This window comes from Staurois parvus, unplaced genomic scaffold (assembly GCF_062004578.1).
Source record: "Staurois parvus isolate SC_StPar_1 unplaced genomic scaffold, SC_StPar_1.0 ptg001328l, whole genome shotgun sequence".
Classification (NCBI taxonomy): domain Eukaryota; kingdom Metazoa; phylum Chordata; class Amphibia; order Anura; family Ranidae; genus Staurois; species Staurois parvus.
Window position 1 is genome coordinate 3,899,871 of NW_028319124.1, and position 24,775 is coordinate 3,924,645.

At 42.0% G+C, this 24,775-nt stretch overlaps 1 protein-coding gene across 3 annotated transcripts in view; it reads left to right on the forward strand.

The window, feature by feature from the left end:
* CAMSAP3 (calmodulin regulated spectrin associated protein family member 3) overlaps window positions 1-24,775 on the forward strand; it is a 165,823-nt gene that overhangs the window by 95,136 nt on the left and 45,912 nt on the right. For all 3 annotated transcript variants that reach the window (XM_089661279.1, XM_089661280.1, XM_089661281.1), the window contains exons 2-4: window positions 547-800; window positions 17,675-17,803; window positions 19,982-20,065. In XM_089661279.1, coding sequence (XP_089517405.1) covers window positions 547-800; window positions 17,675-17,803; window positions 19,982-20,065 — 467 coding nt within the window. The remainder of the gene's footprint in view (window positions 1-546; window positions 801-17,674; window positions 17,804-19,981; window positions 20,066-24,775) is intronic.

The following is a 24,775-nucleotide window of genomic DNA, read 5'->3' on the forward strand; positions in this document are numbered from 1 at the left end:
AAGGCTGGCCATAGAGTAGTTGGTTGAACAAAAAAAATAACTGGCTAGATTTGAGGTGGATGGGGGGAATCCTTCCCACGGTTTAATTGTATTCTAACAGAAGTGAGACTTCCCCGCCATCTGAATACACAGATCAGCACTGCAGTCTATAGCCTACAGCGCTGATCAAGGGTTTTTTTGTTTTTTTTTTACCAACAGGGTGGCTGAACAGAAGTCAATCAGTAGATAGACCGTGACCATATGTAGATGGAAATTCAGCCGGGCCCTATTGTACCAGACAAATTTTGATCCATGTATGGCCAGCTTAAGAGAATTCTTGCCTTAAAAGCAGAAATGAGGTCCTCTTTAACTTACAGAAGACTGGGCTAGAAGGATAACTGGTAGACACGGCCAAAATATAATAGATTATATTTCATTCATTGTAATATATTGTAAACAAATGTACATTTTTTGGGCTCATGGTGTATACAAGTGTGCAGCAGTTACTCATCATTATCTCATTTTTCCATTTAATCCACTAACCCATATTTTGCGTTTTTGTTGCAGATATCCCTGAGGAGCTGGTCTCCCCCTGCTACACAGACCAGTATGAACAGGAACACGTGAAGCCAGCTGTGATCAGCCTCTTACTGTCAGCAGATGTGTACTGCAGAGTATACCGCAGAGCATTACCCCATGACCACTCCCCTCCTAGAGACAATGCTGCCCTCCTGCTACTCTTGGCGCGGAAGGGGTCTGCTCCGGTGCACCAAGGGGAGCCTGTGAAGACTAGTGACCTGAGAGAGAAGCCCATTCGTATGGTAAGAGGATAAGGACACTGGGTTGGAGGCAGGGGGATGATGAAAGGATTATGTGTCCACAAAGCTTAGGAAGGTATTCCAAACATCCCCACCAATGCTGTTCAACTCTGCAAGGAAACCCAGTCATTTCATGAAACAATGCTGGACCAGTTTTAGGTGACCATATCTGAAAATTACACCGTGAAAGCTTTAGTCCATTTTAGTCTTGTTCATATTACAGGGTATTGAAATGTAGAGAATCTATCTGGATTTATCATGATGCTGAGTTGAGTTTTTTTAGATCGAAAAATGGGGGCCCTTCTCGTAATGCTGTGTTCAGCAACCTTACATTCTTTATTTTATTTAGCTGTTAGAAGAAATGTTTTGTAGGTGTGAGACAATGGAGAAAGATCTTATTCTAAACAAATTTGCAAATGATTACTGGGAACCCGTGAAACCAATCGGAGATCTGCTAATGGTATCCCGCAAATCCTGCACCAGTCATAGTCCCCTGTTGGATAACATTTGTCTGTTAGAAAGACTTAGTTGCTTACCAGGTGCTAAAGATAAGTTTTGGAACTTGTACATTAACAAGCTTTTATAATTTTGGCAATATTTGATCATACAGTCATGAAACACATTTGACCTGTCTCCCTGATCCAAAGTATTCCACCCTCCTGAAATAATTGTGATCAGTGGAAAAAAGCAGATGGGGTACATTTGCTATATATGCACACATATCCTTTAGGCCTTCAACACACTAGTGATCCTCTTGCAGATAGAAACTTGCCAGCAACAGGATCGCTGAGGAGTGTAAAGAAACCACTCTTGCTGGACAGACCCACAAAGTGTTGCTCTCTCCAATGGCAAACCAACAAGGTGTTGCTCTCTCCAAGGCCAGAACAACAAGGCGTTGCTTGCCCTGAGGTCAGACCAAAAAGTGTGGTTTCCTCCAAGGCTGGACCAACCAGGTGTTGCTCCCTCCAATGCTGGACCAACAAGATCTTGTTTCCTCTGAGACCAGAAGAACAAGGCATTGTTTCCTCAGAGGCTGGACCAACAAGGCATTGGTCCTTTTAGAGGCTGGATCAACAAGGCATTGGTCCTTTAGAGGCTGGACAAACAAGGCATTGGCCCTTTAGATGCTGGACAAACAAGGCATTGGTCCTTCAGAGGCTAGACCAACAAGGCATTGCTCTCTCTGAAGCCAGACCAACAATACATCACTTCCTCACTGGCAATAGAGATTTTGCAATGTTTCATCTAGAGAGAGCCAAGAAGGCAGTGATGCAGTAGAAACAGGTGATTTAGTTCTTTTGCCCTTTCTAGCAATTCTATAACTGGAGAGTTGCAGTGGGCCTTAAGGTACGGATATTCTTTTTTTTGCTTCCTGTGAAATGCATAACTTGGCTTTCATTAGGACTGGAGTTTAGCTTTAATATCTTGCATAGCACAAATCAGACTAAGGCTAGCCATACAATGCTCTAATTTTGGATCTTTTCTGCTAAATTGGCTGTAAGTGGCCTTGTCGGCAAGACCTGGCTTGACAAACATTAGTTTAAAAATTGAAGGAGCCAGGTGGAACATTGTCAGCCAAACTATGACTGCATCCAGCCAGATGCAGTCACTGTTTGGGTATTCAGGCAGATGCTGTGGCTGTTTGAATACAATACAAAGCCATTAGTGCAGGTTTCCCCTGTTTAGAATGGATAGGGGAATCAGGTGATTTCTCTTATTCAGCCTATAGGGCTGAACAAGAGAAATCTGCAAGTGTATGGCTAGCATAAGGGTCTTGCAGTATAAGCAAATCCAACTCGTTTGCATTGCACAGTGCTCCAAATCCTATGTTTTTAGACATTGGGAGTTGTAGGGGGTGTATGTAGGCAGCCTAAAGAAGGACAGAGGCACAGAACAGAGACTGTGCAGTGTGGCAGCATGTGTAGATTATAAAAGTGACTGAACAGAATTAAAAATATATTCACAGGATAAATAACTCACACACACACACGGCATCAACAGCAAGGCTTCTACTTTCCATTCATCATACATCTGCATCAGAGGCTGGACATCAGCTCTGAGGAAAGGGATTTGTCCCCGAAACGCGTCAGCAATTTGACCACACTGACAGTGAGAACAACTTGCCTGCCGTTGTGGCCATTGTCATTTTTCTATGCTTTTTAGATACATGCTTCGTCTGTGAGTATGTTTTTATTATTTCACTCCTACAATAAACCTTGGATAATGCACTAGGTGTGTGCGCCACCTGTTTTCTCTCTATCCAGTGGCTGATTTCCCCGTCTGAGGAGGGCTGCACCCCTGAAGCATTTCCTTTGGTTGTCGCTGTCCTGGTACCCTTGGCTTCCCTTTTGGCTGTGCATATCCTGAGGCGCTGGAGAGTACATACGACACACGCACACACTTACACATATACACACACACACACAGTCTAGCTTTAATACTAAGGATTAAAGTGTTACTAAACCCACAACTATAAAAATCAGTCTGTATATGCAGTAAAGCATGCTTGTTATACTCACCATGGAACCTAAGGGGTTAATCCTCTGAATTGACTGTTTGATCCTATCTCTGATTCTCCCCTTCTTCTACTGTCCCCAATCCATCTGCTGATACTACAGAGCTCTAGGAGTCACTCTGCATATGCTCAGTTTGGTGTGTATTGCTAGAGAGTTGTTTTTTTCTTTGGAAAGGTGCATGTGATCAGCACATGGCCAATCAGCACTGTCCAGACACAGGGGCAAGGGGTTTTACAGCCTTATAGGACAGTCAGAGCAGAATGAAAACTCCTCCTACAAGCTTTAACCAGTGCTGGGCCGGGCACTGATAGAAGTCACAAGATTGCTCTAACTGCTGATGAGAAAAGGTATTTAGCAGTTTATATTTACTAAAATAATAGCATTTCCACGTTCTGTGTACTGTGGGACACCAGATATAGTGAATGCAGGGTCCTGGGTTTAGCGACACTTTAAGTATCAGCAACCATGTAGATAGTAGCAGGTGTGATTCATTGGTATCTGCACCATTCTTTCTGCTTTGCTTGTGTTTTTATAAGTGAACCAGGTTGTTGAACAGATAAGTCCATGTAAAGAACATCTGTTGGTCACATCACCAGGGACATTCTTTGTCTGTGGCGGAGCTGGCATCTGCCATCCTGTAAGTGGAATGTGAATGAAGTACTTGTTTGAAGGTTATTGCAGTAGAATCACCGCATACTGAGTGTAGTGCCTGCACTGAGACGAGGAACAATTGCATGTGGTCTTTGGATGCCGGCCATGTACTGTCTGCAGCATCTGAAAGATGAGGGATCTTGTCGGTTCAGCAGGAGGCAGGGTGAAAGCTGGTCATACATCGAGAACAACAAAAAACTCTTGGCAAATAGATACATACAGAGACACAACCAAACAAGAACCCAAAGTTGAATTCATCTTGATCGGTAAGTTGAGATAGAAAGGAAGGAACAAGGATAAAACCAGAAAAGGGAGAGTTCATAGTAGACCTCACCAGCCTGGTGATGATCAGCGCTAGTCCAAAGAGCAGGCAGGGGATGGAGCATTGGCACAAAGTATACAGAACGACAGCTATCTTGTAGGAAACCCTTGCTGACCTTTCTATCAACATGCTAGAGGTTTTGAGTCGCTGATCCAGAGCTAGCATGTGGCTGCTGATCTGCATATTTGCTCCAGGTCAGTCATTCAGAAAATAGTAAAGCCATCAACATGAGAGTCAAAAAATTAGTTTTTTTCAGGCAAGGTCAACAATGCCAGTTTACCTATTTCTTTCAGTGCAGGTTTCCTGTAAGTGTTAGCACAATACAAACAATTTCAGCTAATGGAGCATGCACCCTAGCTTCTTTTTAAGCTCCTAGCAGCTAGTTATGAGCATTTTATTTGAGCAGAAAAAAAAAGTGGGGTGTTTTTTTTTTTTTTTTTTGTATTTTTGCCAGCAAAAAAAAACAAAAATGCTGAACGCTCCTAAACACTCCCTAACAGCTTTTTTTCTAGCTTTTTTTTTTTTCCTATGTGTACTGTAAAAATGCTAATAAAATGCTAACGCTCCCTAAAAACGCTATTGCCAGCATTTTTGATCCAGCTTTTTTTTTTTTTTAGCTTAAAAAAAAGCTACAGTACATGGAGCCTAACAGTGTATGTAAAGGCAAAGCTTTTTCTTTTTAGTTTTGGATGAGGCAGTGAAGGGTTAGACCCTCTTTAAGGTTTTTGTTGTCATCTGGGTCTCCACTTAGGAGATTTGCTATGTTCATCATGTTGACTTTTGCCACAGAGACAAAGTGGGGGAACGCTACATTTTAGGGTTGTCATCAGAACAAGAAATGAAGGCAAATCTTCCAATAGGGACAGATGTTATGGTGACAACTGTCTAAGACAGGAATGCTCTATAGTTCAGACAGAGTTTCTCTCATTTCTCATTGCGCGTCTTGGTGAGGTGAAGAGAAATCTCTCCAGCAAAAATTTAACACAATATGGGTTTTTTTTTGTATAATTTTTCTTTTTTTTTTCATGTGCAATAAAATATACAACTAGCTACAGTGTTGGCTTGTTTGAATTAAATTATGCCAAAACATTTGCTACACTTTTCAGCATGTTAATTACAGCACATCAAAAATAACAGAAGAAGAAAAGAAAAAGGAGTAGAATAATTGGGGAGGGGTGGGTGGGGTTTTTTCAGATACCATGGTACCAGACTAAGTAAATGGAGGAACTATTTTATAAAATAGATTGTAAGCTCCAAAGAGCAGGGCCCTCAATCCCCTCATGTTTTGCATTGTATTGGTATTATTCTGTCACATGTTCTGTCCCCCTTTGTAATGTACAGCACTGAGCGAACTATTGGCGCTTTATAAATACTGTATAATAATAATAAAATTGAATGGATTGAGTGGGATTTTGTAGCAAGTAATGTGAAGGATCCTCTAGTAAATTTGAGTCATTCACTCAATCTTTTTTTTTTTTTTTTTTTTTTTTTTTTTTTTTTTTTTTACATCATTCACCCTTTACACCTGCCTAAGACTTTTGCACAGTACTGTATTATGAAACCAGTTTAGAATCCTGATCAGCACCATGGTTTTATAATACAGAGTAAGATCCAGTAAGCTGCGGCAAAGTAGTTGTTTAGGACACTGTAACATAGATCTGGGGAGTCTAGGTTTGCAGATATTCCAAATGAACATGGCCATGGTCCTGTGCAAGTTGGAGGAAAAAATAGGTGGGATCCTAAAATTAAACAAATTTATATAATGCTTACTTTTCCTAGCCACATGAAATGTAATTTACCATAGTTGGTAAGATTGGAACATATCAAAGCCAGTAGAGGTTCATAGTTGCAAGCATATAGACAGCGAAGATCGAGAGTTCGGTAGATCCCGAGACATTTTAATTCACAATAAACGAAAAAGAGGAGTGCAGGTTTCCAGCTAGGTTATCCTCCACTGCAAGTGGGAGAAAATTGCACTTTCAGTATGTGTATTTAATATATATAAAATCTCATTGAAGTGGAACTCTACCAAAATGTGCGCTATAGAGATTTGAGGTTTGGATCAGGGGCGGACTGACCATTTGAAAACTCGGCACTGCCCGAGGGCCCGGGGTCAGTAGGGGGCCCTATGAGATGCCCCTGGTACCTTTTTCATAGGCTTTTTTGAGTTTGGGCAAGGACACGGGGGCCCCATGATCCCCTATTGCCCGGGGGCCCCATGAGTTGTCAGTCCGCCCCGGTTTGGATATGTAGGCAGGTTTATCTACCTATACAAAGAGCAAGCTTTATTCAAGAGATTGCAGCATTTTGTGTTATGTACCATAGAAGGGACACGAACACTAAAGTGAATAAAGGAGAGGATGGAGTCACCCCTATGACAGGTGTTTTTTTTAAATTTCCTTACGTTGTCCAAAACTGAAAAAAAAAGTTTGGGTTGTACATACTAATTTTAAGTAATATTTCAGCAAACTCTCAGTGGTTTTAACAAAAATTAATACCTTTCATAAAAGGTTTCCAATCATGATGGAGAATTTCTTTGATTTTCCTTAAAGTGGTTGTAAAGGTAAAAAGCAATTTTACCCTAATGCACTCTTTGCATTAAGGTAAAAAAAAACCTTTCAAAAACTTCTCCACTCCAGCCCCTCCTTGAATGCTTACCTGAGCCCCTCGATCCAGCACTGTGTCCATCTGCAGCAGCTCATCTCCGCGCTCTCTCTTCTCACAGGAGACATAGCAGCAGTGGGAGCCATTGGTTTCTGCTGCTGTCTATCAAAGCCTGTGAGAAAGGAGCGGGGGTGGGTAAATAGGACTTGCTGTATGTGTCTATAGATGTGCAGAGCCCAGCTCAGTATTGAGCCAGCATGAGTGCCCCCATAGCAAGTGGCTTGTTATGGGGCACTCAGAGAAGAGGAGGAGCTAAGACTTCAGCTGGGGACCTCAGAAGAGGGGGTTCGGGGCTGCTCTGTGCAACACCATTGCACAGAGTGGGTAAATAGAACTTGCTGTGTGTGTCTATAGATGTGCAGAGCCCAGCTCAGTATTGAGCCAGCATGAGTGCCCCCATAGCAAGTGGCTTGCTATGGGGCACTCAGAGAAGAGGAGGAGCTAAGATCATCAGCTGGGGACCTCAGAAGAGGGGGCTCGGGACTGCTCTGTGCAAAATCATTACACAGAGTGGGTAAATAGAACTTGTTTGTTATTAAAAAAAAAAAAAGCCTTTACAACCACAGTTCATTAACAGGCACACTGCGTGACCTTTGCTATGTGATGTTTATTTGCATTGTCTGCAAATCTAAGGATAACATGTAGAATGTAGGTAGTTTTTTTTTTTTTTATTCTTTGCATGTCTAAAAATTGTTTTGACAGTAAACCACTTTAAAGAACCAAAGGTGACACATAAAATGCTTTAAATAGCTTGATGGCTCTAGGGGGAAGGGCTTTGTAATGGTCTGGAAAGAGCAGTGATTGGTCAGTATTGGATACACTCCTTTCCGCCTTTCTTTTCAAACCTTTACCGCATCCACTTTCCAGTCTCCTGCTCTGATTAACTAAACAAACATGTCGCGTGTGTACTGGAGCCCGGATGCAGTGTGCATTTTTTAAATCATTTTCAGTGCCTTGTGAATGTCATTCGGCCACTCCTCTGCATTAGGCATTTTTAAATAAACATTTTACGAGTCATTGCTGCATGATGCAAACCGTAAAACTGTTATAATTGCCTGGTGATCCATGTAAATTGTTCATATATGTATGTATCTGTTCAGTCGTATCTGACTCTCATCCATACTATGGGCCAGCTCTCAGGACACCATGGCTGATGCACTTCATAACTTCTTCCACAGAATTTCTTGACTTCTTTTTCTTCTACGAGGTAGGTCTCCAGGTCTTTTCTCAAACCTCCCCAGTTGCTCAGTTCTTGGGGTTGACTTGCTGAGAGTGATAACACATGTGCATAGCCAAATTGTACAGTGTACAAATTCTAGGGCCAATTTAAACCAGAGCCAGTTAACCTACCAGCATGTTTTTGGAGTGTGGGAAGAAAACCACGTGAACACAGGAAGAACATACAAACTCCATGCAGAGGGTACCCGGAATTCAAACCATGCTCCAAAATCCATGCAGATAGTGCCCAAGACTCAAATCAAGGACCTCCGTGCTGCAAGCCATCAAGCCTGGTACACACAGTAAGTTACTTTTTTCGTTCAGCCCTGAATTATTATTATTATTATTACATCAAGTTTATATAGCGCCAAAGGGTTTGCTCAGCACTGTACAATAGAGGGGGGACAATATATGAAACAGTACAGCAACTACAAACAGCACACGAGGGTTAGAGGGCCCTACTCTTTCGAGCTTACAATCTAGGAGGGAGGGGGTAGTGGTACAGGAGGAAGTGGCTGTGGGGGATGGAGTGGTAGGAAGGAGAACGGCAGTTAGGTGAGGGTGGGGTAGGCTTCCCTGAAGAGGTGGGTTTTCAGGGAGCGCCTGAAGGTGAGGAGGGAAGGTGACAGTCTGATGGACTGGGGTAGTGAGTTCCAGAGGATGGGGAAGGACCTGGAGAAGTCTTGCAGACGTGCGTGGGAGGAGGAGACCAGGGGGCAAGATAGAAGGAGGTCCTGTGAAGAGCGAAGGGTACGGGTAGGGTGATACCTGGGAATCAGGTTGGTGATGTAGTTAGGGGCAGTGTTGTGAATGGCTTTGTAGGTCAGAGTGAGTAGTTTGAATTTGATGCGTTGGGCGATAGGGAGCCAGTGGAGGGAGAGGCAGAGGGGGGTGGCAGAGGTGGAGCGGTTGGTGAGGTGGAAGAGTCTAGCCGCTGAGTTCAGGATGGTCTGAAGCGGGGAGAGCCTGCACTGGGGCAGGCCGGTGAGGAGGGAGTTGTAGTAGTCGAGGCGTGAGATAATCAGGGAGTGTACGAGTAGTTTAGTGGTGTCTGGGGTAGGGAAGGTGCGTATTTTGGCGATGTTGCAAAGGTGGAGCCTGCATGTGTTTGTAAGTGATTTGACATGAGGTTGGAAGGAGAGGTTTGAGTCCAGAATGACGCCAAGGACTTTGGCTTGCGGGTCGGGATTGATGGTGGTGGTGTTGGTAGTGATGGATAGGATGGGGGGATGCGGGCAAGGGGGAAGACGTGAAGCTTGGTTTTGGAGAGGTTAAGCTTGAGGAAATGGAGCGACATCCAGTCAGAGATGTCGTTTAGGAGGTGAGTGATGCGGGCGGAGAATGTGGGGGTGAGGTGGGGGGTGCAGAGGTAAATTTGAGTGTCATCAGCGTATGAGAAAGACTGAGGATCTCATAAGGAGGTCCCTGTATTAATGATGCAATGTTAGTACAGCAATCTCCCCGCTGAGCTATTGTGTTCTGATAGGGGTCTGCCCCTCTGCCAGAACACACCGATCAGTGCTCGGAGCTATTGGCTGAGAGCGCTGATTGGATGCAGATCGGCTGTTGGTTTTACGGCAAGCTCGTTGAACAGAAGACAGCTGTGAGATTGGCTTCTGTCAAACAAGGACCTGTACACATAGGATGAATGTCGTCCGGTATCTATTGTACCAGCTGATTTTGGGTGATATTTGACACGTGTGTACGGGACTTTAGTGATATTCACCAATTCACTGTGCCCAACCATTTCATACAGATATAAAGAATTTGTCCACAAGATCCGTGTGCAATGACGTTTAAGAGCTCATACAACAAAATCTACCATGAAAGAAATAGAAGGGCTATTGTTGCTGATCTTTTTTTGCCCCGGTGTCTATCTGATCCTCAAATTTCAGGACTTTCAGAGTTGCTTACCTAAAACACATAGGCAGGTCAAGAGTAGGATAATACCCAACACAAATGCATATATGCTACAATAATTCCTGATATAAAAACATCTATATGTGGTCCTACAATGCTACAGATGCATCTGTAAAGGGAATGTATTGGCTTTTCAAAGGCTTTTTCAAATGATAAAGTTGGCTTTATTTAAATAATCTTATAAATGTTAACGTCACTGGGTCACTACAGGGTCAAAAGTCAACCAAAGGTAATCATAAATGGAGCGGTTTTCTTTCCTGCAACCATGGGTTCCATGGGTTGCAGGAAAAAAAAATGCTAGATTCCCCATCAAGCCTCTTAGTGCTGATGTGGGAATCCCTCCCACAGAGCTATTGTGTTCTCCCAGCAAATCCATCAGGTTGGTTGTACAAAAGTTGATTGATCGATCAACTTGGGTACTTTCAGCCAGCTCTTACATGGTTTGAATCTTGGCCAGTTCAGCAGGGATTAGATTAGAACGGTCTCCGGCCAGTTTAAAGGCATCCTGTGTAAGAAGAAAAAAAAATTGTATATACTTATTTTTTTAGGGGTCCTTGTATTAAAGCTGCTGTGCGTAGATGATCCATAGCTTCATGGAGCTGATACTTCTGGATGTGTTGAATGCTCCTCATGCCATGCACTTTGGTTTCTTCACATGTACTGATATATGGACCAGCTGGAGGAACTATAGCAAGAATGGGAACAAGCATTCATATGGATCCTCACTCACCGGCTACTTTACCCCTTGCTAGTGCCAAGAAAATACCCCCCACACCATTACACCTCCACCACCACCAGCCTGAACCATTGATACAAGGCAGGATGGATCCATGCTTTCATGTTGTTTACACCAAATTCTGACTCTACCATATGAATGTCGCAGCAACCAGTCTGCCCATTCTCCTCTGACCTCTGACATCAACAAGGCATTTTCATTTACACAACTGCCGCTCACTGGATAGTTTCTCTTTTTCAGACCATTTTCTATAAACCCTAGAGGTGGTTGTGCATGAAAATACCAGTAGATCAGAAGTTTGTGAAATATTCAGACCAGCCCGTCTGACACAACCATGCCACATTCAAAGTCACTTAAATCCCCTTTCTTCCCCATTCTGATGCTCGGTTTGAACTTCAGCAAGTCGTCTTCACCACGTCTAGATGCCTAAATGCATTGAGTTGCTGCCATGAGATTGGCTGATTTAGCAATTTGTGTTACCAAGCAATTGAACAGGTGTACCTATTAACGTGGCTGGTGAGTGTAGAAGTATGGTGCACTCCAAGAGTCCTTCCTGAGTGCTGTAGTGATACATCACAAATGGTTCCAGGATTAATCTTAGACAGGAATGTATATCACCAGCACATCATCCACTCCTATTAAGGATCAACTAATAAATGGAACAGGTATTCACACATCCTGAAGTGTTGGATAGCTGCAGCAATTTGGAAGCAGCAACATGGCGGTGTTTTAACAGGCAAGTGTATAGCATATTCTTTTAACAGGTTACTTATAGCTGACCTGGTAGTTACATGGGGATAGTTCAATGTTTTATTAATAGTAATATTATGTATAGTTTGTAATTGTGACACCAGTTATGGGGAACTATTCCTCCCGCTGACACCAATGAAGGGACATTATTCCTTCCACTAACACCAGTGATGGGAAACTAATTCTCCTACTGACACCAGTTATGGGGCATTATTCCTCCCACTGACACCAATAATGTAATTTGTTTTTTTTTTTTTTTTACTCCCACTGACCACCAAGCCTCTGGCATTGTATACTCCCACCGATGCCAATGCATTTTGTACTGCCACTGGCCACAGTCTGGCTCCCCTGAAGTTTGAAGTGCAGTAAACTGCCCTTTTGTTTTGAAAGTTTGGAGACCCCTGCTCTATAGCTACAGTACAGTGAGAGAGCGTTGTCACCCTAAGACAGGAAGTGTGTTACTGGATCACCAGAAGAAAATAAAGGGAAAAAAAAGCCTGACTATACTAAGCTAATGCAACTACCACATCTAATGACTGGTAATCTGCAATATATTACATTTTTGTTGTTGGGTTTAGGTATAGAAGAGAGTCAGAAAAAAATTGCTGAGCTGCTGAGAGTTCCCTCTAGTGGGTAAACTACAAATATTGTTTAACAGGAAAGAAAATATGGAACATCAAGCATAATAAAACATCCTGCCAAAATGTAACATAAACGTTGCAGTATGCAACAATATATGCAATATCTATACCTTAGAAATACATTAGACTTGTATTGAGCATGTCTTTTTTTTTTTTTTTCTTTTTTTTGTAAAAGGTCACAAAGTAATTGTATGTTTTAAAGGTTTTACCTTTAAAAATAAAGACATTCTCTTTCTTTTTCTTCCTCTCTTTCTTCTTTTTTCATTCTCTCTCTGTTTTGGTGTGACTGGACTGCTGCATTTAGTTGTTATAGTCAGTTACAGTAATGTTTTGTAACTTATGTGCCATTGATAGCCTCTGCGTGGGCATACCTTTTGCCCTGTTGGCATTAGAGCACTGTTTTTCCTTCTTTTTTTTTTTTATTTTGCATTTTTTTTCTCTGTGCAATTGATAGCCCCTGCGTGGGTGTGTTTTATTGCCTCTCTTTTATACTGTTTAAAAATTAATAAAAACCATTGAAATAGAAAAAAAATAAAGACATTCTCTTCATTATTCTCGTGAACCCAATTGGTAAGTTATGAGGCTTCTTTAATTTTATTGGCCCTTTAATGTTGAGCCGAAAGCAGAAAATTACCTCTTTCTTGTGGACTCGGAAAACCTCAGTAATTGCATATGTGTGCTTTAAACAAAGGGCCTATTCTGCGTGGAGTGAAGGTGCAGGCGTCTGCTGTTCTCCCAGAACGCATCGCAGGCAGTTTAATGGTGTCTGTACCATGAAAGAGAAATGTTTAGCAGAGACATTAAATTCTACATCTAATAAAAGCTTGTTTTCTTCTTCGTCTTCTTCCAGCAGTGCCATGACCATCTCTCACTTTCCCTTCACTGTGTTGTGAATTCGTTTTTACCATTTGCAGTCAGCCATGAACAGCTCCACCCAATGCTGTTGTCTTGTGTGCATTCGCTGTGAATTGGATTATTGGTCTGTTCCCAGCTGGGTGAATGGAAGCTTTTTGTAAATATAAGCCCACTTGTGTGTTTATAGCGGGTGTGTACAGGTGTATTGTTCATGTAGCTGTTGCTCATACAAGTTCTCCCTCAAGCAGATGAAGCATGATGACTTGAAACATGCAAAGCTAATTATGCTTCTAGCGGGCTACAGAATGCGGGTACAGAGACATATTGTATCTGTACTGAAAGAAACAGTTGGTAAATATGGAAGGTCTTACTGTGTTTGTGTTTTCTTTTTTTTTTTTTTTTTTTTTTTAAATAAAGCAGCCACAGTCTGAGTACAAAAGCCTGTACCCTGCCAGCATGCTACAGAGAAGGACTGTTCCTGTCTGTGTTGAAGAAGTGGTCTTTCTGCAGAGGTCCAACACCTTTCCTCATTGTTCCCCAATCAGCAAGCCTCATGCTCATTGCTGATTTGAAAGCTTCAGCTTTGACTCCGTAAGAGGTGTGTCAAGCCTCTGCAGAGGTACCTCTACTTCCACATACACCACAAAGGTCCTTATTTGCAGCATGTTGGCAGGGGACAGGTTGTTTCTGCTAAAGCTGGGGCTGTTTTCAACAGAAAATGAACAGTAACACTTGGAACCTTTTTTGATGCACCCCGAATGTATTATGCTGGTTTTAAGGCTAGGTTCACACCATAAAGATGCTATGTAACAGGTCCGTGTTGGGTAGCCTTGTCATTTTAATGGGTTGCCCTACATGTAAGGCAGAAAAGAAACCCCTGACCCCTTTCCAAATGTACACAGCACTGAACCACATGGTGTTGCGGCACTATGTGGTTTGGCGTGTGCAGGCTAGCAGGTGCATGGGGGGTGCCATTTCCAATTATTGGCACCACTGCATATCTGCTAAAGAACAGTATGTTTCTGTGTGTCCTGGGAAAGCACACAATTGTGTGTGTATTCCTGACATGCACAAGGTGTGAATCCAAGGCCGGAACTAGCCTATCTGGTATGGGGGTGCTGTACAAAAAAGGTAAGGGGCATAATGCCAGCACTCTGTGCAAGTCACTGAGAGTCTGTCACACAGTGTGACAACCTGGGAAACACTAGTATGTATTAGGCTGACACAGAACCTGTCCTCCTTTATATCAGATGTCCCTATCAGAGTCCCCCTTTAAATCAGGAGTCCTAATTCAGAGTCCCCCTTTACATCAGCTTGCCCTCTTAACATCAAGTGTCCCCATCAGTGTGCCTCCATCAGAGTTCCCCCTTACATCAATTGTCACCAACAGAGTATGCCTTTACATCAGGTGTCCCGAACAAAGTACCCTCTTACATCATGTGTCCCCACCAGAATGCCCCCTTACCTCATGTATCTCATCAGAGTGGCCCCTTATATCAATTATCCCCAACAGAGTGCCCCCCTACATAATATCATCCCCTCCCAGAGTGCCCCCTTATATCAGGTGTCTCCATCAGAGTGTCCCCCTTACATGGATTGTCCCCATCAGTGTGCCTCCTTACATCAACTGTCCACATCAGACTGGCTCATGGATTAGTGGATGCACAGCTAAAATCTGGGTGGGCACAGGCCACCCCAGCACCCCCCTAGATCTGGCCCTGTGTGAATCTAGCCTAAACTGAAAGCTCATTTGGGATTTAGGGTGATAAATGACTTCTGTGATGTCATTTTTTATTTTGGAATACTCCATTGGCATGATGTCATCTAGACCAGGCTTTCTTAGCCATGGTTCTCTGGAATCCTAGGGTTCCTCCAAAGATTGCTATGGTTTCCTTGAGCAATGAGTAATGTCTACCTCTCCTTTTGGTGACCACTGAGATCAACAAATTTTGTAGTTTTCTGTAAGGGCAGGATTTTATCCAGTGACCACAAATGTAAAGCGCATTCTTCCCACTAATGTACTGCGACGTGTAGATATAGTAATCATTAATAGATGTTCCCTGAGGCTGGAAAGTTATTTCAAGGGTTTGTGTTAAGAAGGTTGAGGCTTGATATGGGACGACCTCAAATACTCAGGCACAATCCAGTCCCTCTATTGTCCTTCCTTGGAAATCAGACTTTCCTACTGGGTTTTGTTTCGTCATTGGGTAGATCTAAAACTCACTAGTATGCGTTCCCTCCTCAAAGCGTGTGGCCCGAAGTAATTTCCCATTTTGCATACAGACTACAAATTACTGAATGCTGAATTATTTTGTTATTTGCAAGTCAAACATATTATTCAGTCATTGATCCCCTTCCCAATTCGAGGGACATCCTTTGAAAGGCACTGCCTTAATGACCCACAGCTCCTGGCAGGTTCTTCATTCCCCCAACTTTCCAACATGCAGAAATGGGAATCCGATCTAGGCATCTCTCTTAAGTTGCAGCAATGGCAGTATGAAGCAGATTATAAACTGCCGTACTGTTAGTACTTATTTCCGACTAGTTGCACAATACACTCCGGAGCATGCGGGGATCTGTTTTCGAGGTTGCTTGGACCAGGCACATACATTCATATATGTTGGAACTGCCCAGTTGCGCACACACTCTATGGACCCAGGTCTATGACATGCTACAAATACTCCTTGAGGTTGATGGTCCCGATGTTACCTAATGTGGTGATGCTCAATTGCAATCTGTCAGACCTACCTCTTGTCAGTATAGACTTATGACCTGTGTGCTCACAGCTACCAAATAATAGCTAAAGCGGATACCCTTTCACTCGAAGATGTGAATCTAAGGTACACTGGCTGCTCACAAATGAAACCTTGACTGTCAAATCTGACACCATGGGTACCTCACATAAAACCTGCTAACCCTGGATCTCCAAGTTTATGCCTTTTGGGCTTTGATTGCCATCTACTGGACCTCTAAGTGACTCCCCTGCAGTTGTAGGATTAAGCCAGCCATATACAGTTTGAATCTTGCCTGGTTCAGCGGGGACTGGCTTAAATTCCAACAATGTATAGGCTAAATTTACCTAAGTTGATCGATCAATCAACTTGGGTACAACCAGCCTGTCGAGTTTTACATTCGAATATTGCCGGGAGAACACAGTGGTTAAGTGGTTACCATCTGGCAGCACTAGGGTCACCGGTTTGTATCTCAACCATGACACTACCTGCCTGGAGTTTGCATGTTCTCCCTGTGCCTGTGTGGGTTTTCTCCAGGTACTCGAGTTTCCTCCCACACTCCAAAGACATGCTGGTAGATTAATTGGCTCCTGTCTAAATTGGCCCTAGTATTTGTATGTACTGTATTAATGTGAGTTAGGGACCTTAGATTGTAAGCTCCTTGAGGGCAGGGACTGAAGTGAATGTTCAATAAATTTGTAAAGCGCTGCGTAAAAACTGATAACACTATATAAGTGCCTGAAATAAATAAATAAGAACACAATATCTCTGTGATAGGAATTCCCCACAGTCAGTGTTGATGGGGAAATTGAGCAATTTTTTTTTTTTTTTTCCCTCTAACTATGGCTTTACACTCGTCTTCTGCGGTGTTCCCTCCCTACCTTTCAACCCCTCCTCCCATTTCTCTCTCCTTCTTCCCTACTCTTTTTGTAAGTCATTTGCACAATTGTTGACTTTATGACAGAGCCCTGAGGTCATATACTAGCCGTTACCTCTTATACTGTATTACCTGCACCTGCCGTAGGTTGACAACCAGTATACCGTAGACCTGCGTACCTTTTCTCAATCTCAGGTTTTTTGCACTAGATCTTTATTTGTTGTTTTGCGGAAAGCCTTATTATTATTGAACAGAAATTCTGAGGCTGATCTAGACATTACACACTATGCAGACTGATATCACAGTACCACACCCCTACCTTCAATCTGCTGTAATTAGAGCAAGCATTTCCCAGCAAGGAGCTCATTGGCTGAGATAAGTCTGCGGTTATAATATAAATTAGAAAATAGTTCATAAAAATATTCCTGTTTGTAGTAATCTCTAGAATTCTTGACCTGTCCAGTGTGGGTCACATGACCAAGGTTTATCATAGATGATTTGGCAGATTCGGCCAGGCAATGCCTTTGCTTGTTCATTGGTCCTTTTTCTTTGTCAGGTAACACATGGACTGTATGATGGCTTTGGTCAGGTGACCCCGGCACCAGAGGGTTGCCTAGGGTGGCATATTTCTTTAATATTATTATTATTAGGTTGGTGGAGAAAGGGGTGTGTATAAATTAGGATATGGGTGAGCTAATCTAGTGAAGGTGCCATAGCCATTAGGTGATTAATTATACAGTCCTGCCAGTTGTAGACTGGGTGAAGGGCGGTAAGTCTTCTAGAGACCAAAGCAGGCAGTTGCAGGGGATGAAGAATTTATTGGCAAGGCTGAATATATTGGCAATTATATGCAATAAAATGTATGATCTATGAGGTATGAATCATGGCATTAATTAGGCAAAATTGTATAAATGGAAAGATAGTAAGGGACTGCATAGCGGAGTATGGCCATACTGGAAAATTACAAATATATTTTGCTTCTTTTGTCTCTCCAGAGTGCCCATCTTGCTGTCATTGACTCTCTTATGATTGTGTACTCAAGCCACTGCTCAGAGTCCTTACCTGCCAATGAAGAGCCTGGCCTGGCTGGAGTGGAGAGTAAGCTGCTTGCCTGGGTTGATAAGGTAGGTCATCAGTTATTATTTTCTTTTCAATTAGGTTACCTCTTTTTATATCTTAACCACTTGCCTCCAGAGGATTTACCCCCCCCCCCCCCCCCCACCATACTGACCAGACCATTTTTTGTGATACGGTGCTGTGTTACTTTAACTGACAATTGCGCGGTCATGCAAAACTGTACATAAATGAAATTTGTCACTTTTGTTCCCACAAATAGAGCTTTCTTTTGGTGGTATTTGATCACCGCTGTGTTTTTTATTGTTTGCACTATAAACAAAAATATACCGACAATTTTGAAAAGAAAACCAATATTTTTAACTTTTTGCTATAAAACATATCAAACAAGAAAATGGAAGAAATCAAATTTCTTCATAAATTTAGGTCTAAATGTATTCTGCTACATGTCTTTGCTCGAAAAAAATCCCAATACGTGTAAATTAATTGGTTTACGTGAAAGTTATAGCGTCTACAAATGGTGGTATTAATACTGGAATTTTTATAATTTTTTTTTTATACTAGTAATGGTGGCGATCAGCAACTTATAGTGGGACTGCGTTGGGTATTCTGACACTGGGGGGGGGGGGGGGGGGTTGGGGGGACTGACTAACTGCCACTGACATCCCCAGTGACACTAATATAGTGATCAGTGCTAATAAAAAGCACTGACACTGTACTAATGACACTGGGCAGGAAGGGGTTAACATCTGGGGCAATCAAAGGGTTAACTGTGTGCTGTGTGTGTTTTACTGTTTGCTGTTTTGTATATCTCTCTGGTGACACTGTACTGCTAGGGTGACAGTATGTAAAAAAAAAAAAAAAAACACCCCATAAATAATAATATAAAAAAATAAAAATGTAAAAAAAATGTTTAAAAATTATAATTTTTGGTTATAAACTAGTTTGGCTTTTTTTTTTTTTTTTACTAAAAAGATAACGGAATACATTTTGGCCAAGATTTATGATGAAAGATTATTTATTTGCAAAATTTTGAAAGAAAAACACTTTTTTCAAAATATTTTGACTTTCATTTACAGAGCAAAAAAAATAAAAATCCCAGCAGTGAATAAATACCACCAAAATAAAGCTTTATCTGTCTCCAAAAAAATGGTAAAAAATTCATATGGGTACAGTGTTGCATGACCGCACAATTGTCATTCAAAGTGTGATAGCGCTGAAAGCTGAAAATTGCCCTGGACAGGAAGGGGGTATAAGTGTCTGGACTGGAAGTGGTTAAACTTTGTTAAAATAGTAAAATGACAAGTCATTCATTTCTATGCACCTTTGTAGGGACCATCAGTGACTTCAGATGGGTTCCAGTGCTTTCCTGAAAAAAATGCAGCATGTCTGCATTTTTATGCAAAGTGCTGCAACCCACCTCAAGGCAGGGTTGTAATGCGAACAGGACACTTTGAAAACGATTCTTCTAGTGCCTTTGTGGTGACCAGCGTTGATCAGGTGCAGAAAAATACACATGCAAGTCATAAGTCAAGCTGAATACCTTTTGTGATATGTTCTAGAACTAAGGGGTCCATTTATCAATGTTTTTACCCAAGATTCACGCAACTTTCACCCAAGATGTACCGATTTTCTGCATATTGATATTGGTGAATGTTGTGTGGATATTGGGTAAAAAAAAATTGAAAAATAGACCCTTAAATGTACTAATTTTACCATTCACATATGGAAATAGAGTTTTTAAGGCTTTTAAAACTCATAAATGGCTTATTTTGGGCTCTTTCAGACGGGTGGTTGGGGGTGGAAGAGACAGGAGGCTGAGCCACGGTTTTACCATTTCCTCCTTACAGTTGTGTGATGGACTATCTCTGCTGTCTGTCGTCTGGCTGTTGCTTGTCAGTTGACACGTCTGCTCATAGCTTCGTCCTAGGAAAGAAATTCTCAACATTTATAATTTTTACCTTGGGCGCATAATCTGCGCTTACTAGCGGTTGTATAACAAAGTGATCTTTGGGGCATACAATTTAAACCTGGACCTGCTTCTGTCAATTGTAAGGTGTCAGTGGGATACTTGCACCTGTTTCAGGAGACAAGTTCTGACAAGAAAAGGAATATCCAGCTTGGTCAGGAAACCTTATAATACATCAAAGTTTATATACAGTATATCTATCCCTATACATATCTCCTTATATGTTGTTTTGTTTTTTTTGTTTTTTTTTTTTTACCAGATAAACCGCCAACTGTTAGAGGAGGCAGAGAGGGAACAAGGACGGAAACAACTATCTGCCCCAGAGGGATCAAACCAGGCTGGGGTAAGTAACACGAGACTACTTAACATATTTCTGTTTGTGTGTGTGTATGATCCTAAACGTCCGGAGCTATCTCTGTCTATTTGTACCCTGGAGGTGTAAATCTGGATGTTACGTCATGTGCCTGGTGCCCACTTTCTATATGCTCTATATGTTTATACAGCAATCTGCTGTATCCTGTACAATCTCACTCTTTAGTCGCCCTCTTTCCCTACCGCCAAACTTCGTCATAAAGCTAATTTTTGTCATTTTTCCGGTTCTGTAGATATCTGACTCAATGGACAGTATGTATTATAGGATACGCTTAGATTACCTCTTCCTGTCTGCTGGTCTGTCTCTCAGCTATGTTTTCTCAGATTCTTCTTTTTTTTTTTTCCCCCCTTCACCCTCCTTTTTGCTCCCTTTGATCCACCTTTGCTACCTAGTACTCTTGACTCCATGTAATGTTTCTGTTGTTCTTTTTATCTGTGCACATATCCCTGTTACTCTCTGTGCACATGTCCCCATTACTCTCTGTGCACTTACCTTTGTTACTCTCCAGCGTCTTCATTTTTTTTAATCGTAAAGGAATTCTTTCCATGTTGGCAAATTGGAACCCTTTTGAAGAACTGTCCGTATAGTAACACATCCCTTAAGGATAAATTCCAGGCATGGTATATTTTTACATAGTTACACTGGTCCAGATTGGACCAATGTAACTCTGTATATACCATACCTGGCTGATGCCCCTGGAGGCTGGAAATCATTGAAGCAGACACCACTACTCCACTGATCTCCACTTGCTTCTGGATCCCATGCTGAGCGGCTGGCCTGATGCATCCTGACTACAGGAGGTTGGCTGCTCAGCACAGACCCCATTCAGAGAATGCCTTGCATTTTCTAAATAAATGCAAAACATTCTCTGATTGGAGAGCTTAATGTGGATGGGATGATGGAAATTGGATGCTTCTCCATCTTGTCCAATCATAGAATGCTTGGCCTTCATTCCAAAAAGGCAAACCATTCTCTGCATGTCACCCATGCTGAGCTGGCAACTTCCTGTATTCACCATTCATCAGGCCAGTTGCTCAGCTGGTGGCCCAGAAGCAAGTGGAGATCACTAGAGTAGGGATGTCTGCTACAGTGATTTCCAGCTTCCATGGACATTGGCCTGGTATGGTATATACATAGTTACTTTTATCCACGCTGGGTCAATGTAACTATGTAAAAATATACCATACCTGGAATTCTTCATAAAAGCCCAGCTCCAATTTAAATTTTTTATTTGGATAGCATATGGAAAGGTTTTTATTTCTGTCAGTGCCCCAATTGGGAAGATTCCCCCATTACTTTCTGTGAGGACAGTAGAGCATTAGAAGGATGAGAGCGCCACAAAGTTTGGTTAGGTCCAGTAAGAATTTTTATATTTTGTGATATATAATCAAAAATCAAACATATTACAGGGGCTCAGAACCCTCCTTGCTTGCCTTGCTTTTATTCTATTCTTTTAGTATGGCAAAGCTTCTCAGATACATCAGGTCAAGCCATCACATAAAATCATCCAGCGTATCAAAAATGAAATGAATCAACTCATATTAGGTAAGTATGACATGAAAGAGACAAGACCAATGAATACAATTGATAACTTCACATCCACAGCTTTGCATGTACTACCAATATTACACAACAGGATAATGGGGTCACAAGGCCCATAAGAAAAAGTACTAAAATCTGTCAGTTAAATCAAAAGTTATGGAGCTGAACTAATGAATAAAGCAAAGAGAAGTATGTTGAAAAATCCAACACTTAAGATTCACATAGTTATCAAATGTATTATCATGTGACTCATGACGTTTGAGAAGTCAACCAACTTTTATTTTGCATCATAAGAAGTAATTAGCAAAGAGAAGGCAGAGACAGGGGGAAGAGGGAGCATAAAGGCCATAAAAAGGGGGGGTGGATATAATGCTTGAACATGCAGATCACACTGCAGATGGGTAATGCGACAGGAGACCCATAAGCTGAATATGGGCCACTGAATGGTTCAGCTCAAGGTAGGCTCTGATCAGACAATATCCTGTAGGTAAGCTTCCATACACTTAAAGAATGGCGATTTGTAGGCGCCTGGAATGCATTGAATAGTTGATTACATGTCAGGAAAAATAAAAATTCTCACAGGACTTAATGAATAAGTTCAACTTTTCACAAAAAAAAAGTCAAAAGGTGAACTTACTCCAAATATCCTGGCCACTCCACATAGCGGCAGTGAAGACCAGTGGTGCCGGTGTAGCAGAACGCACACCGCAATACACAACCCTGGAGTTAGTATCCATCATAATGTTCGCATGATGAGCGCTCACTTATTAGCTTAGCCACGTGACTGTGCTAACCAATGAGAAGCGCTTCTGAGGCTTCCTCTTCCAGTAAGTTGTCCCAGAAGAAAGAGGTGGTTTTCATTGGCCAGCGGGTGTTTTCCATTGTGCGCATTATGATAGATACATACTTCAGACTTGTATATTGTGGTGTATGACCATTACACCAGCAGCACAGGGGAAAATGACTGCTGTGCGCAGAGGGTCAGGAGGGGTGAAAAGGATATTTGGAGCTTAACTTACCCTTTAAGCTTTGTAGCACTCTTATCCTTCTCCATTCCCAGACTATTTCAGGGACCCTTTGGTATATCCCAGGTGACAGCGGGCTGCCTTTTGAATGTTATTTTTTTTATCTCCTGATTTCTGTCTAATAGTGGAACACTGAATCCCATATTAGACCGAATGGCAATGTTCTTATTGCTACCCATGCCTCTCTGTCCCAGTGACAACTTCATTTCGTGTAAGGGTATCACTGGGACAAGAAATGATGGAAATTTTTCCAATGAGGTTACAGACAGAAATAAACACCCAGAAAAAAATTTAACTCACTTGAAAAAAAGGGCTGCAGTTGGTTTTTACTATCTTTATTCATTTTCCACACTGCTCCAATATTTGCTTGATGGACCAAGTCTATCCATTTGTGTTGACCGTGCTTCTCAATGTGGCTTACTAGGGATGAGAAGTGATGTCAATTTTAATTTTGATCAGCACTGGAGGTAACAATGGTCCTGCCAATCCTGGGAATCCTGAAGGCAGGGAACCTTAGTGTTATTATATAGAGGACCTGTAGCAGGATGGTTTGCTTTTATCATCTTAACATTTGTGCTGTTGTTTCAGGTACAAAAAAAAGAAAAGCTGTAAAATGTTTTAATTTTTGGCACCAATAACTGTTATGGCAGTAAAATTTTGTCCCTAATATGCATTTGACACTAATGGTTTTTACTATATGTGACATTTTTGTGCACATTTGGGGCCCATTTACACCTTCCCCATGTGTTGCGTGAATTAGAACATTATGATAGCATTCTCTTTAAACAGCACCCACGCACACTAAAGCAATGCATGAGTTGAAGTGCATCACAATTTTTTTTTTAAGTTATGGTGTATTGCCACACCATTCATTTGCATGAGCTGTCTTAAAGGATCACCAGCATTGTAGCATTGTACAGGGATGAAAATGTCTAATGAGCCGCACAACTCTGCAAACCCCAGATAAGAAAGCATAATAGCCTTAGCCCAGTCTCCAGCCAGGCCATGCTCCCAACGCATTTCACTCTATCCCCGGAGCTTAATCATGAAACCCTTTGGGAGTGTAGCCTGGCTGGAGCTTAGGCTGAGGCCATTACACTTACTTACCTGGGGTTTGCAAAATTGTGCAGGTCATTAGACATTTTCTTCCCTGTACATTGCTGTCTGGAACCGAAATGAGCTCCGTCCTAGCCTGCACTCCCAGTGGTTAGCTTTATTGATTGGGATCCTTACAGCCTGAGCGGCATCCACAACTTTGGTTTGGGGTCACCTTATGGAGCATGTTACACATGACACCCATATTTAGGGTGGTGTCACAGGTAACATCATCCAGTACATGTCCTCCTCACCCCCCCAACCACGCCCTCCCTCCTTCCTCGTGACAGCAGGCCAACAACGCTTTCACATTTTGAAAACTCCACCCGCACAGCTGCGTCATTCATTCGAAGCAATCTGTGAATAGCATAACTGCAAATCCCACCTTCCACTGCAACAGACGGCTTGTAGTTCTGGATAACCTGCAAGGGGGCTGATGAGAGCAGTCGTAGTTCATTCACAAGCCCTACAGCTAACTGACAGCCATGCAGAGGTACGGGCTGAAAGCTGCAAGGCTTGTTTTCAGGAGATTTCCATTGCGCCCCTGATCCACTGATCACGGGTGCAATGCTTTATAAATGTACATTAGTTTTTCTGGAAAAAGGTTTGCAATTATTATTATTTCTTCCCAAAAGGTGAACTTAGCTTTTAATGCAACACATGTTAACACATGAGAAAACAAAACACACCAGGACATTAAGGTCTTAATAGGCCTTACAAAGCCAACCCTTAAATTATCACACCTAAAACACTACATCTCAGTTACTTACCTCTCTAGACTCTCTAAGTTTCAACCCAAAACTTATCCCTAACCCTTAAAGTTTAAGAAAATTTTCAAAAAAGCATTTTTGAAAATTTCCTTTTCACCTACCTTCAGTGAGCTAAGCAATCCCACCCTCCCCATCTTAATACTTTTTGAGTTGTGTCCTCTCCTTGAAAAAGCAAGTTTTCTGGCCTCCTCTGGCCTTAATTCAGCAAGCAAAGTTAGAATTTGCGCATACTGATTCTAGCAAAGTCT